Source organism: Formica exsecta, unplaced genomic scaffold (genome assembly GCF_003651465.1).
Source record: "Formica exsecta isolate Colony F162 unplaced genomic scaffold, ASM365146v1 scaffold72, whole genome shotgun sequence".
NCBI classification, from domain to species: Eukaryota; Metazoa; Arthropoda; class Insecta; order Hymenoptera; family Formicidae; genus Formica; species Formica exsecta.
This window is the reverse complement of record NW_021853485.1, coordinates 547,530-560,785: the sequence shown is the minus strand read 5'-3', so window position 1 is coordinate 560,785 and position 13,256 is coordinate 547,530. Positions and strand designations below refer to the sequence as shown.

The window sequence follows — 13,256 nt, the reverse complement described above, 5'->3', positions numbered from 1 at the left end:
AGATGAGAAGATCAAACTTTGCGAATGCTAATTAATTTAATCTTATACTATAATTGATTAAATTATTATTATACAATGATTAACAATAAACTTGATAATAAATCTTGTAAAATACATATGTATTTGTTCTAGAACTGTCTTGTTTTTAATTACGTTATATTTTTTCAATGTAACGAGATTACATTTTTCCCTGTTTGAATTTACGATAGAATCTTTTACAAGTTGACTGTCTAAGAATATGTTTCACGAATATTCACGAGCAAAAGTTTTTTGATATTACGCCAATTCGCTTTACACTATAACAACATTAAGAATCATGGGGAAGAGGGAAAAGGAGGGTGACAATTGTTCTTGATGGCTTTAATTATTTTAAGTATCTTTTCGCGTAGAAGTTAGATTTGTGTTCATGGCATACTTGCAGACATTTAAACGTATTTAGAACAGTCGTGAGTTTTTCTCCATTGAATTATTCATATTCCTCTGCAGGATACTTTGTATATATCAAGCTTGCCTCGTTTCTGTTAGAACACTTTAGTTTTCCTAATGAAACTTCTGATTTCGTTTCACTTTTGATATATATCATTTGTATGTTTTATGATACTTATTATTTTACGATACTCTGTTTCATGAGCGGAACTAGAAACGGATTTAATATATCATGGGGAGAAGGAAAACAGCATATTTGTGTTAAACTCATTCGCTGTAACATCGTTATTTTTCTCTAATGTTGGCATTGCGATTAATAATTCATGTGTCATAATTATTATTTTGATTGAAAGAAAAAGCGTTACTAATTAACAGAAGGTTTCATGTTACACTTTCGATATTATATGCGATGATTGCGAAACTGTTTTGATTATTCAAACAGTATATGACTCACATGGTAATATTTTTTAACCGTACTCATTTATAAATATATTATCTGTCGTTATTAGCAAAGAAAAAAAAATACTATTCAAAGCCATGATGCAATTTAACAAGTCTTTTTGCGTATACAGGTATCTCGAGGAAATGGGACTGGTAGAACGAGAAGCCGAGATGCAAGAATTGAACGCTCCCAGACCCGGAAGGTCGAGAGATCTCTTTGGAGTTCAATTAGAGGTAAGATTCACACGAGCAATTAACTCATTCAGCCGAAACGTATACAAAAGATTATATAAATTTGTGCGATCAAATTAATTCCTACGTTCGTTAACGCGGCGAGGCCTTCAAGATCGGAATAAGATCGATAAATAGGAGCGAGCGTAACTTAATACGCGATCTCCGATATCCTTGACGAAGGCGAGGATACATACGATCCGGAATTGGTTGTCCATTCACCCGACAGCACGCTGGTTGACTTCAATGGTCACTTTTGCCCGCGATCGTAGGCCAGTGAGAGGCCCGACCCAGAAAACCCATGTCGGTTCTGATACAACGGCCTGCCATCTGAAACAGAAACAACCAAGAAAAGTTTGTTCGCTGCACTCTCCTCCCTGTCACGGCATTCAATCTGACAATTGCATCTTTCTCCGCGCCTCTCGGATCGATGGATCGTGTATAAGATACTAGTAAATTCAGATGTTATCAATATCTGCTTTGGAAAATTATGTTTTCCAATCATGTTTTCCCATCTGTCATCTATCTCTGTTTTCTATCAGTTTTTTATTTGACTAGACTAAATTATTGAATAATTATTCGCTAAAGAGAAATCAATGATTCAGAAATATATATGTAAATATGTATCAAGCGACGCGATAGCATCGCTATATTATATTATAGAGGAAAGAGAAAGAAAATATTAAATGCAGAGAATGAACAGAAAGAAAGAAATAATATTACAAGACTTTTTAAAAGTAAAATTGCAGTAATGATAAAAAATTTCGTTGTAATAAGGAAATTGCATTCGAAAATTGATACAAGGGTTGGAAACGTTGCACGCATAGAGGATTATATAGGAGACAGAAATGGAAAGGCGGAACTATAATTATGTAGTAATTAATATACGGAGCTGAACGATCATAAACGAATGACGTAATAACTACAGGTTAGAGACAGTCATGCAACGAAATTTCGCAATTTATCGAACAATCGTACTTGCATTGGCGCGGCCAGTGTTTTAGCGTAATTTGATGACATCCGAAAGTGTAATTTTTAATGTTTTATAGATATTATCACTAAACAATTTAATGATTATTAGCTTAATTGATCGATACGCTTACAGCAAATTTATATGATTCAAAAAGTGCAGAGAGCAAACTTAGAATAATCTCTTTTTCGACGGCATTGAACGCTGTTGAACCTTCATTACATTTCTCACAATTTACACATAGTCGATACTTGTTCGACAGTTCTCGGTGCACGCTGTCAACTTTGCGAAATGACATTTACTCAGAATATCGCTCCATCAAGAGGAAAAAAAGCGGACTCATTTCGCAAGTTTTGCGCACGTGTGTATCACAACCCGGTTACGGTCCCGTGAATCCAGGATCGTTTTCACTTTTGCGTTAATCGTGAAGAATTATGTATTATAATCGTCGTAAAATCGGAGTTATTCAAAGAACGAGCGTGTTGTTTAATTTTTATTTTTTTTTTGTTAAATTTGAAGATTTATTTTTATCGTTAGAAGATAGATTTTTTTCTGATTCTTTCGCAAATTCGATTAGCTGACAAATCAAAGTGCACTCGTGCAAATTATCTCGTATTATATGGACATATGTGTTGTATTGCACATATATTGTTTCCATAACGATGTAACAGTATGCTACACGAAGTACATATAATGGAATGAATCATTCATGTGATTGTATGAGAGATATTAAACATCATATTCATATTGCACTCTGTTTTCTCAATTAGACACTATCCAAGCAGCTTGATTTCGGTGGCACTCATAATAAAAAGAGTGTTTAATGCGTTAATAATCCGATTATAGAGAAAAAGAAGAAGGCAAATTTTTATCAATCAGATTATGCAATTATGAATAGACTTTGTCAAGATATCTTTATGATTTCATAATTTTGTATATTACGAATAATTCCCTACAATAAAGTCAAGAAGTTATGCACGAAGCTTTGAGACAATTTAAACTAGCACAGCTGATCACGAAACAGCGTGACGTATGGATGAGTTATAATAACGGTTCTCGAGATAAAAAAAAAGAAGGCAAAGAGCGCGAGTAAGCGATTAGCATAGATATTTACAGACTTATATGCGAACGTGCACGAGCATTTAGATTAGCCGAGATGACGTGTTTCAATTACGTGTCTTTTTCCGTTTTAGACGTACAATTGGCAACGTTAAATATTAAATGTTGTTGTATGCCTCGTTGAAGCTGGCGGTTTCATGCGCGCAAAACACATTCGCTTAAAAGCGATCAAGAGATTTCGTTCTCTTTGTAGCTCTTCTTTGCTAGATTTCTCCACAGACTTGCTGGTTAATTTGCTGCATCGCGGATAATATTATCCGTTTCGATCGCAGCAATTCCGGCATAACAGAATTGCGGTTGAAAGGATCGTTGAGCTAATGGAAAGCGAAATTAAGGATTGTGCTTTGCCGCTGAATGAATTGACGCGAATAGCCGATTGCTTATTTCAAATGAATCAATTATTTTGAAAACGATACGAGACGTAATTGAATTTTATTTCTCGATATTTTCTTTGAGAAAATAAAAATTATTAATTATTGATGCGCAGAGTTATACATATATAATTGATGTTGTCTTAAAAAAAAAGGAACGCGCTAATTACAATGAGATATCTTCCTTAGCATCTTAAAATTAGAATTCCGCGTGTCGGTGGCCTAAGCATGCTTATATATACATAACGACGTAGGGTTATTATTTGAAAGCAAAACCGCGAAAAATCCTTGAAGTAATTACGAAATTACGCGGTTGCGTGCTGGGATTTAGTAATTAAAAAAAGCGAAGCTTTCAAATGTCTACAGAGAGCTTATGTCTCGTTATGCCAGTTTGTGTGTGTGTGTGTGTGTGTGCAGAGATTTTAGTGTAATATACGGTCTCTATAATACAGTTACGTAAGTAATTTTGCGTACACTGACAATATGTTGTGGCTAAATATCGTCGTAAACATATATACGTGCGCGCGTGTGCAAAGATTTTATGCAATTCCCGTGCTACCAGCATTTTATGGATCCCACCAAGATATTGCTCGCTCGAGTGTAGTGATAAAATATCGATAACAATTTAATTATGCGTAATTGAGCGGTTATGCATAGAGTTCAATTTAACATGGAAGATTTACCCAGTCACGATAAAAGCGCGATCATTTTATTTCCTTAATCTCTCAAGTAGCTTGGCAAGGATGCGCGGTTACGATAGACGGGATAATAACTCGGTGCCTTCATAATCAGCATCGTATCGCAGCGATCTTTAATATCCAGAGTCAGTGTACCAAGAAGTTGCGCAATCTTTTATTTCGACAGACGGCCAAGTCCATTTCATATCCGTTTTACGATGCAACGCATCTGTCAGCGTTATTTGTCATAAAGTGGAGAATTTAATAGAATTATAGTTCATACTTTAATATATATGTAGAAGTATAGGATACACTGGATGAACGATAATATAAGGACAATTCTTATCGAATTTTAACCTTTTTGGTGTAATATAATCACAGAAAAACGACTAAGGCTTGTTAAGAAAATATGTAATAAATAAGTTGTAATTATACATTTTTTGAAAGCAACAAAAAATGCAGATTTTAGTATTTTTTTCAAGATAGATCGAAACTTCGTCGAAAAGTTTGCCCTGACCAAGTCTGTTTCGACACTTATGTGCCATCTCGATTCCAGTTGACTTATCGCTGAAGTTTGCTTTCTCACACTTGTATGATAGTCTAGACTGCAAGCATTGCACTTTGGCGACGGTCACGTTCTCTCGCACGTTCCGGTTTCAGAAGCGTTCGGAAACATCCGGTGATCGCGTGAATATAATCGACACGCTGCGCAGCCGCGATTTCCGACTGAAAGGTTCTCGAGTCGGAGATGTCTGGTTTTCTCTCGAAGAATTTTACGGGCTGAAACAAAGCCTCGTGACTCTTCAAGTTTCTTCTCTCAAGAACTTCTAGAGACATTCAATTGAACAACTGAAAGTGGCGAGACGCACTTTGAAGTGGAGCAAACGCATCTATTTGCGTGCAACTTGCTGAAGTAGATTCTCCGCATTATAACAAGCACGTAGAAGGAGCGAAATTTCCACTGTAAAGAAATCTTCTTCGTATTCTCCGAGCCAACATCTAAATTGGCATACGCGTGGAATTCGAAATATCTGCAAACTCGATTTGAGGTTTTTACGACGCAACGAGATTTTACTGTACATCATGTAGAGATAGTCCTCGGTTTCCTCAATCTATTTTTAAAATCAACATACTTAGCGAACTACTATAGTACATAAAAAGTTTCACGTAACTTATTATTCGTTACAATTCGCTAAGCAAAAAGCTGTATCTCCCGCGAAAGAAATACGGAGAAGCCAGTTCTTTTTTTATACAAATTCTATTTACAAAAACATTATATGTGCACAAATTGGAAATTATTTTTGTAATGATACATAATGGTGCATACACGTGATGTGTTAATTTCCGTTTTGTTTTACATCATATGTTGAACAGCAGGATGTAAGTGAAATATAAGCTCGCTTGGGAAAATTATAATATTATCGCGTACTTTATATTTCTTTTATTCATCGCTGAACGTTACGCCGTCTCGAGAGATGCGCAGGATAAGATAAATTCTAAATTATTATTGTACGCAAAGATGCACGTCGTGATGTACGTAGAAATAGTGTTTGGATCGAACTCATTTATACTCCGCTTGGGATATAATTCAAATTCCATCTTGGAGCACAAATATTTAACATGTCAATGCGATCATAAAATGTAGGATGCTTCTAATTCTTTTGCGGCTATTAGTATCCACATATAGATAGTTTGAAAAAATAGTATATAACTGTCTTCTGTCTCGATTATATTAAAACGTGAATATATGTTAAAAAAAAAAATGGACGATAAACAAATACGTATGGAGTAAGCAGAATAAAAGTATAAAAGAATAAATATATAAATGAAAATATGTGTATATATCTGTATAAAAGAGAGAAAAAGAGAAAGAGAAGACACATAATATATTTAAATAAAGTTATATAATAGTTATATATAATAATTCTCTCTATATAAAAAAATTAAAATTTATTATATATAGCATTTGATGATTAATTAATTTTTCGGATTGCCACAGGGACAATAGATAAATAATCTTATATTGAAACTGTTCGACTTTTTCTATTTTCTTATATTATTTTTTTAAATACTTATAATCTCTTATTTTGATTATCCTATATTTACTGTCAAGTTTCTAATTTCACGAAAAAAGAAACGTATATATAAAAGAATAAAAAAACAAAAATACATAGCGTAGAAAAGAAAAAGGAAAAGGAATGTAGGACGCGTCTTGGAAATATATCTCTTGTGATTTTGCCCTAATCTTCATGGACAACTGGTTAATGATGGTGCGCCGATTAAAAAGAACTGCACGACACGCATTCGCGAACGCATCTCGCAAGCTTCTATCTCTTATCAAATTCGCACACATACATATAAAACCTGACAATAATAACTCATACACAATCGCGTAAAAATGGAGAAGTTTACAAGTGCGCTCGCAATTATAGAACGCATAATTTCGCACGCACGAAATCCTCCGCAGAGATCAGCGAGTTTAGACGAGTCGTTATGTATGCGGGTATATCTCCCTACTTGCGTGCGTATACGCACGTGCAACACGCACATCGTGAGTGTCCGTGTGTGGGCGCAGCAACGACGATTTACGTGTGCACGTGCGTGCGTATCTGCACGCGTCGTTGCGTATGAGAAGAGATTCGTTACAAGCGTAACCGAATTCATTACAAGTGTAAATGCCAACATACGAGAAGAGTATCATTTTTCGAAGCGTTTAAAAATGAGAATATGCCTCACATTCACTTTTTTTTATTCGAAATAAATGCTAACTTTTTTTTATTCAAAAATTAATGCTAACATTTTTTAATAGAAAATTTAAAAAAGAAAGAGCTACACAAGTAAAGATTTCAAAATCTAATACACAGTAACTATTGTTTCTTTTTTTTATAAAAGAATGCATAAATTTTTACTATACTATCCTATTTTTCATCTTTGTCTAAGATTATTAATAATTTTGTTCTTTAAACTTATAGACACAAAAAACGATTATTATGATTATTCGATTATTTGTTTTGAATAGATAAGAAAATATAAAAGAGAGATAAGAGAATTGGAGTCCGATGGGCTCGGTCGGTAGCTGATAGAGAAAACAGAAGATCTGAATACCAACATACGATTACTGAAGGAAGGACTGTATCGCCATGAGTTGATACAGTCTTACTCTGCAACATTCTCTCTTTTATCAAACGCGTTCTCGGACGATAAAAGTAACAGTTTCTTCCTTTGCAACTGGCAACGGCGGGAAGTTATCGAGCAATTGAGAAATGCGTAAAAAGTTTTCTCTTTTGCAGAGAAAAAGTGTATTAATCACAGCACAGAAACTTTAATAAAATCAATGTTAAAAGATATCCTGTTTCCTATAATTTTATGGCAAATAGCTTTTTGGAAAATTATTTTTTATATTTTTTATCTCTTGCGCGATAAAATGATTTTGTTATTAATTAGCTATTATTGCTAAATACATGAATTGGTAAAATACGAGTTAGATAAAGTTAATCTTTTTAGGAGAGCTATCATATTTTTTTTTGTCACTATTTTAAAGTTTGGTATTTAGATAATACTTAGATTAATAATATATATGAATATGATAATATTAATAATACAGTCAGTAATATATTAATAATACGTGATATATAAAATATTTCTTACTTATCGAAATGCTGTTTCAGGTTACTTCATTACTCTTGGAGGGCGAGCGCCGCAAATTGGCAGTCTTGCAAAGGGAATTGCAAGTAGCCCTCGAGGAAGGTGGAAGCGTAAAGGTGAAGGAAAAGCAGCGACAGGAATTACTTCATGCTATATCGTAAGTTTTCTTTTAAAAATCTTTTAGTAATATAAATAACTAAAGAAAAAAATCTCATAAAGGTAAACAAATATTTGACGTCGCGATGCTACCGCGTCACTTGATAGATATTGCCGACATGTTTTAAAAACGAAAGTGTTCCTTGAAAATCGGCATATGAGAAATTTCTTACTTTCTAATTTAGAATGTATTCTGTTATTTTATATACATGTCCCTTTTACATAATTCAATCTCTTTTTGAACAGTTTTAGCAAAGATTGCTTTCTTATTTGTAAGCAATATTCTTTTTTTAAAATTATTTCACGTAAATACCTTTCTCTCTACAAAGAGTTTTTGTATACATTATATATATATGCTAAGATAAATAATTTTTTATGTTGAGAGGAAGCTTTTCCGAATAATAGATTCACTAAGAGGCAGGTAAAACGCGAACTAAACGCGAACTTTATGTTAGAACCGACTCCCGTGGGGGCTTAACTTCTAAAAGATTTAACGCGGGCGGTGTCGCGTGACGGAGTAACAATTTTATCGCAGCACTTTTACACTTCCATCAGAAAATGTTTCATCGCGTTACCCTTAGCATACTCCGCATAATGTTCAAGCGAACATAACGACCGAAATTACTTGCTAACGAAGCTTAACTCATTAATACTAAGGTTTAAACTAACTTTTCAGTTTACGGTATACAGAATTACAAAGTGCTCGGTAACTTTTACATTATCGTATCGTCGCCCGCGTAAAGTTCAATTTCACGATTCCGCCATAAATAGTTCGCATTGACTCCGTAATGAATCGACTCGGAAGCGGAACCATGACGTAGTTCCCAGAGGCGCTACGCGCCCGCTTTACTTTATTTTGCAAATGCTCTTTCGGATTATTCTCGCCCTTTTGCGTTATATAAAGGAAGAGAGAGAGAGAGAGAGAGAGAGAGAGAGAAAGAGAGACGTTAGAGAGCAACGTCCTGAGAAAGGGTACAGGTCAGCCAGGGATGCCAGACTCCTTTATTTCACGCGTACTAACGGCCAAGTTGTTTGCACAGCTACCGTCTCCTCGCGTTTGCGGTGTCCAACGTCGTGTTTGCACAAGGCAGCCCTCTTCGTAGCCGGCTCCTTGATTATGCAGCACTGATAAATTTATGAGACAGGATATCTGTGGAAATTTTGTCAACCTTATCTCTTCGAATGTGCATTTAACGAGATCGTTCCGGAAGCTCCGTACAACTTAAAGTCCTTTTCGCGAGATTGACATCTGTCTTTAGCTTGTATTGGTCAAATTTTGCGAGATGAATTATTTACAAGATTTGCCGCATATTCGGATATAACCAAGTATAACAGAATTATGTGATAAAAGTATAATAAATGCAAAATTTGGGATCGATAAAAGTGCCTCCTACATATTCATTACTTCGCGACTATTGTACGGTGATATATCCTACCATGGCTGAGGCAAGAGATAGAAATTGCGTGAAAGAAAAAGACCTCGGGTCGTGGAACCTAGATACTTTGCGGCGGAAATCGAATGCGTAACCTTTGCTTAAATCGATTCGACGGTGGCGCGGAAATTCTTTTGCAGAGAAAGCCTAAAGAAAAAAAAAAAAATAAAATAAAGAAAAAAGGTGAGTCTCGATAACGCTTATGTAAATTTACTCGATAAAATATGTATAATGTGTTAGCATATTATGTGAGATATTAAATTTAAAATTATATTAGCAATAAATTTTTGTGCTTGCGATATGATAAAGTCATCGAAATAAATCATATATTACAGTCCACGTACTGTTTGCCATCAAATCCCTAAACCATCTCATTTCTCTGCAAAAAGGAATCTATATTTAGATCTATATTTGAAGTAATATGATAATATCTATATTTGAAGCTGAATTTTTCTTCACTAACGAGAGAGAGAGAGAGAGAGAGAGAGAGAGAGAGAGAGAAATAAAATAAAATAATTAAATTATATATATTGTTCAACAACTTTTTAAAAATATTAATAAATTGTTATTTCAATATTGAATATTAATAAAAGTAATTGAGAATTTTATATATTAGAAAAAGTATTAAAAATTTGTAATATTCGCATCTGTAATATTTACTGTGAAAATTTGAAAAATAATATTCTAAATAAATAATTTTTTAAAACTCACGATACAGCCTTGAAATATTGAGTAATATGATGGATATCGATATTGGCCAATATTTTATACTCGTAAATTTTTGATATTTTGCATTTTAAATCTCAGAATCCTTTAAAAATATAAAATATTATTTAATTTTGTTAATATCTCTATGTTTCTCTCGAGAGGAGCATTTCCTATACAGTACGTTGTTAGCAAAGTCTTTGTAAGGCAAGATTAGCATGTTATCGTCGTCGCTCGACGTGTTTGAGCGTCCTGCAACCGCTTTCAAAATCAGCTTAATCGACAAAAAAGCCCGTACGATACCTTGCCCGTGCAATTAATTCCCTTCCGAACTTTACTGCACCGTCAAGTTCCGGAGAATTTCCGGAATAGACGGAGAACTCCGCTCGCTCTTATACTCGTTGGTCTTATGCCTGCGAGTGCACGCGAGTGCACAGGACCGTCGTGTGAAAAAGAAGGCGAATGTGAGAGCCCTAATTTATAAGATTGTTTGCTTTCCCGTAATTGCCAAAGTTGCTCGCGCGAGAAACTTTTTCAGTTTGTAAATCACCGGCTGAGAGTCCCTCGGAAAATGAGCCAGTGGGCCGTGAGAATGCCATCTTCTTCTCGTTATGGCGGCTCAGGCTCCTAGCCAAGGGATTGCAAGGCGATAGCCAAACTGTTCGTACGACCTCTTACGATTTCGTACTTTTGCACGAAAATGGTACTTGAAGAGTGACGAATTCTTCTGCAAAAGTTTAAATTCTCTCTACGAAAATGCATTGTTATTTATGTCATGTTCGATTTACGATAATTACAGTATATTTATGCTTCAGCTATTGGTACCTTAATATCATATATTATAATGCATTTAATTTAGCCGCATAGAGGAAGCTCGTGTTTTGCATTCGTTTTTATGAGACGCTTTTAAAAATTAGCATTTTCTTTTCTGCAGAAAAATTCAAGGACAACACGAGCAACTCGACAAGGAGTACAGAATCCACGCTGCCGGTGTTCTCCTATGCAACTCAAGGGGCTCCGGAAAGGTAAGGGTAGCGGACGTTATTATTATTATTTTTTTTTACCTTTTTACTTGCGATTCTCAGAAGACAAATGATCTTCTCTACTATTGTGCGACAAATTATGGTCTCTTACGAAACTCGAGCGCTATCGTTCGTTGACATTTGATGCCCGAGTTTTCTCTATTGCTCCTTGAATCGGGTCGACCGTTCCTTCGAGATAACGATGTCGTACTAATCGACACTCTCATCAAAGTACTTTCATAAATGTTCTACTTCCGTCCAATTTTCGCGGATCGGATAACGCAGGATATCTCCGACTAATTACGCTTCCGTTTAATGACAGACCGCCATCATTTAAACGAATAAGTAATGAGGTACTTCTCTATCAAAGCACGATATTTAACTAGAGAGTCACGTAAAAATTGTGGCGTTTAAATCATTAACATAAATGATGTTATATATATAACTCATATATATACATATAACTCTATATTTTTTTTTTATTTATAAGATTGATCCTGAACAAGATATTTGCTCTACATTTTATCTTTAGCAATTAAGCATATTTACGTATAACATGCATAAATATTTTCAACGTTAGCATGATTTTTTCTCTGTTTTTAAAACTGTTGAACTCATTAAAAAAAAAAAAAAATATTTTTATTAGTATGTTACATGCAGTATCGCATCATAAATATAAACTGAAGTAGATTGGATATTCTTCTAATATCAAAAATTAAACGAATATTGAGAGATGTGGCTTATTTCCGTATTCATTTTTTACAGCTTATGAATTATTCCGATTAATTCAAAAAATTTCAGATTCCTTGCGTTATTACATTGAAGGGAGAATCAACGTTCTTTTCCTCGCAAAAGTTATTAATATGAAAAAAAGAGAATTAGAGAGCGAACTCTTTTTTTTTGAAATCCCATTGGTCCCTATCTCTTTATTGCCACGCTTGATATCTCTAACAATCACTTCGCTTCCAGGAACTCTCAGGAAGCTTTAGTAAGCTCCGGTAAGCTGTTATTAGACTCAGTACATAATAGATTGTGCCTTCCTTCGTTCCACTTTGCATCGTCGGACTCTCAAACGACACTCGCGCGCGTGTCACGCTCAATTCTTATCATTAAATAATCTTAATGCAAGAAATTTATAAGGGGCCAATATACAAAGCTCTTTTCTTACTTATTCGTGCCAATAATTAAGTTTCGCAAAGCATTAACATAGTTTCTGATTATGAATTCTCCTCACCGTTATAATTACGTTCTTTCTTTGAAAGTGAGCTCCGCGGGAGCTGTAACGCTAACGACATCGTGGGAATATAATGAATGATAATGTAACGGTATCTAATTATTATGGATTTTTTTATAGAAGTGGATGCTATTACAACACATTTCATTTTTCAAATTATTAATCATAATATGCTCTATAATCATATATGCTCTACGTTATATAGAATAATAATTTTTCATAATTATTAATTAATTATACCTTTCTTATCTTAAGCAAAAATCTTTTTTTAAAATTGTTACAACAAACTATGATTCCAGGGTACTATTATTTCTGTGTGTGTGTGTGTGTGTTTTTAGTAAAATTTTATGGATTTAATAGTTTTGAATAATACAATGGTAAATAATTTTAAATTTAATTACTAATATATCGTATAGCATTTCGATATGTTGGATGTAGATAATTTCTATTTTTGCTATCTCGAATCGCGTAGTTATATGTACATATTTCGAATAGATAGAAATGGGGTTCTTTTACTGAGCACGCTGTAGACTAACACTCTTCGCAAGGGAGTGTTTATTTTTAATTTTTTTACCAAAAGCCTTTAAGTTTTCTTCTTCTTCTCCAATATTTTTCTTTATATAAAATATACATTCACGATTTTTTTTCTCCCATTTTTGATATATATGTTCGGATAAAATGTAAAGCTAAAAAATAAAGATACGTATTTTTTGAAGTTAGCCCGATACAAACACAATTCTGGTCGATTTTATAAAAATATTTTATTTATAAAATTTTTATGATATTTACAATACTTATACATTTATTCATTTTTTAAATATTTTTT

General features: G+C 34.0%; 1 protein-coding gene across 1 annotated transcript; it reads left to right on the top strand.

Annotated features, from left to right (window-relative positions):
* Positions 1–1,011: 1,011 nt before the first annotated feature.
* On the top strand, positions 1,012–11,858 carry LOC115243672. Its single transcript, XM_029820833.1, has 3 exons — positions 1,012–1,101; positions 7,904–8,037; positions 11,109–11,858. The coding sequence occupies exons 1-3, from the start codon at positions 1,012–1,014 to the stop codon at positions 11,332–11,334; spliced, it is 450 nt and encodes a 149-aa protein (XP_029676693.1). The 3' UTR covers positions 11,335–11,858.
* The last annotated feature ends 1,398 nt before the right edge of the window (positions 11,859–13,256 follow it).

Excerpts from the sequence above, each read along its gene's own strand:
- LOC115243672 (XM_029820833.1), top strand. The coding sequence starts at position 1,012 with ATGGGACTGGTAGAACGAGAAGCCGAGATGCAAGAATTGAACGCTCCC. Across the intron at positions 1,102-7,903 it reads TCTTTGGAGTTCAATTAGAG|GTTACTTCATTACTCTTGGA; the intron begins GTAAGATTCACA and ends ATGCTGTTTCAG. Across the intron at positions 8,038-11,108 it reads GAATTACTTCATGCTATATC|AAAAATTCAAGGACAACACG; the intron begins GTAAGTTTTCTT and ends TCTTTTCTGCAG.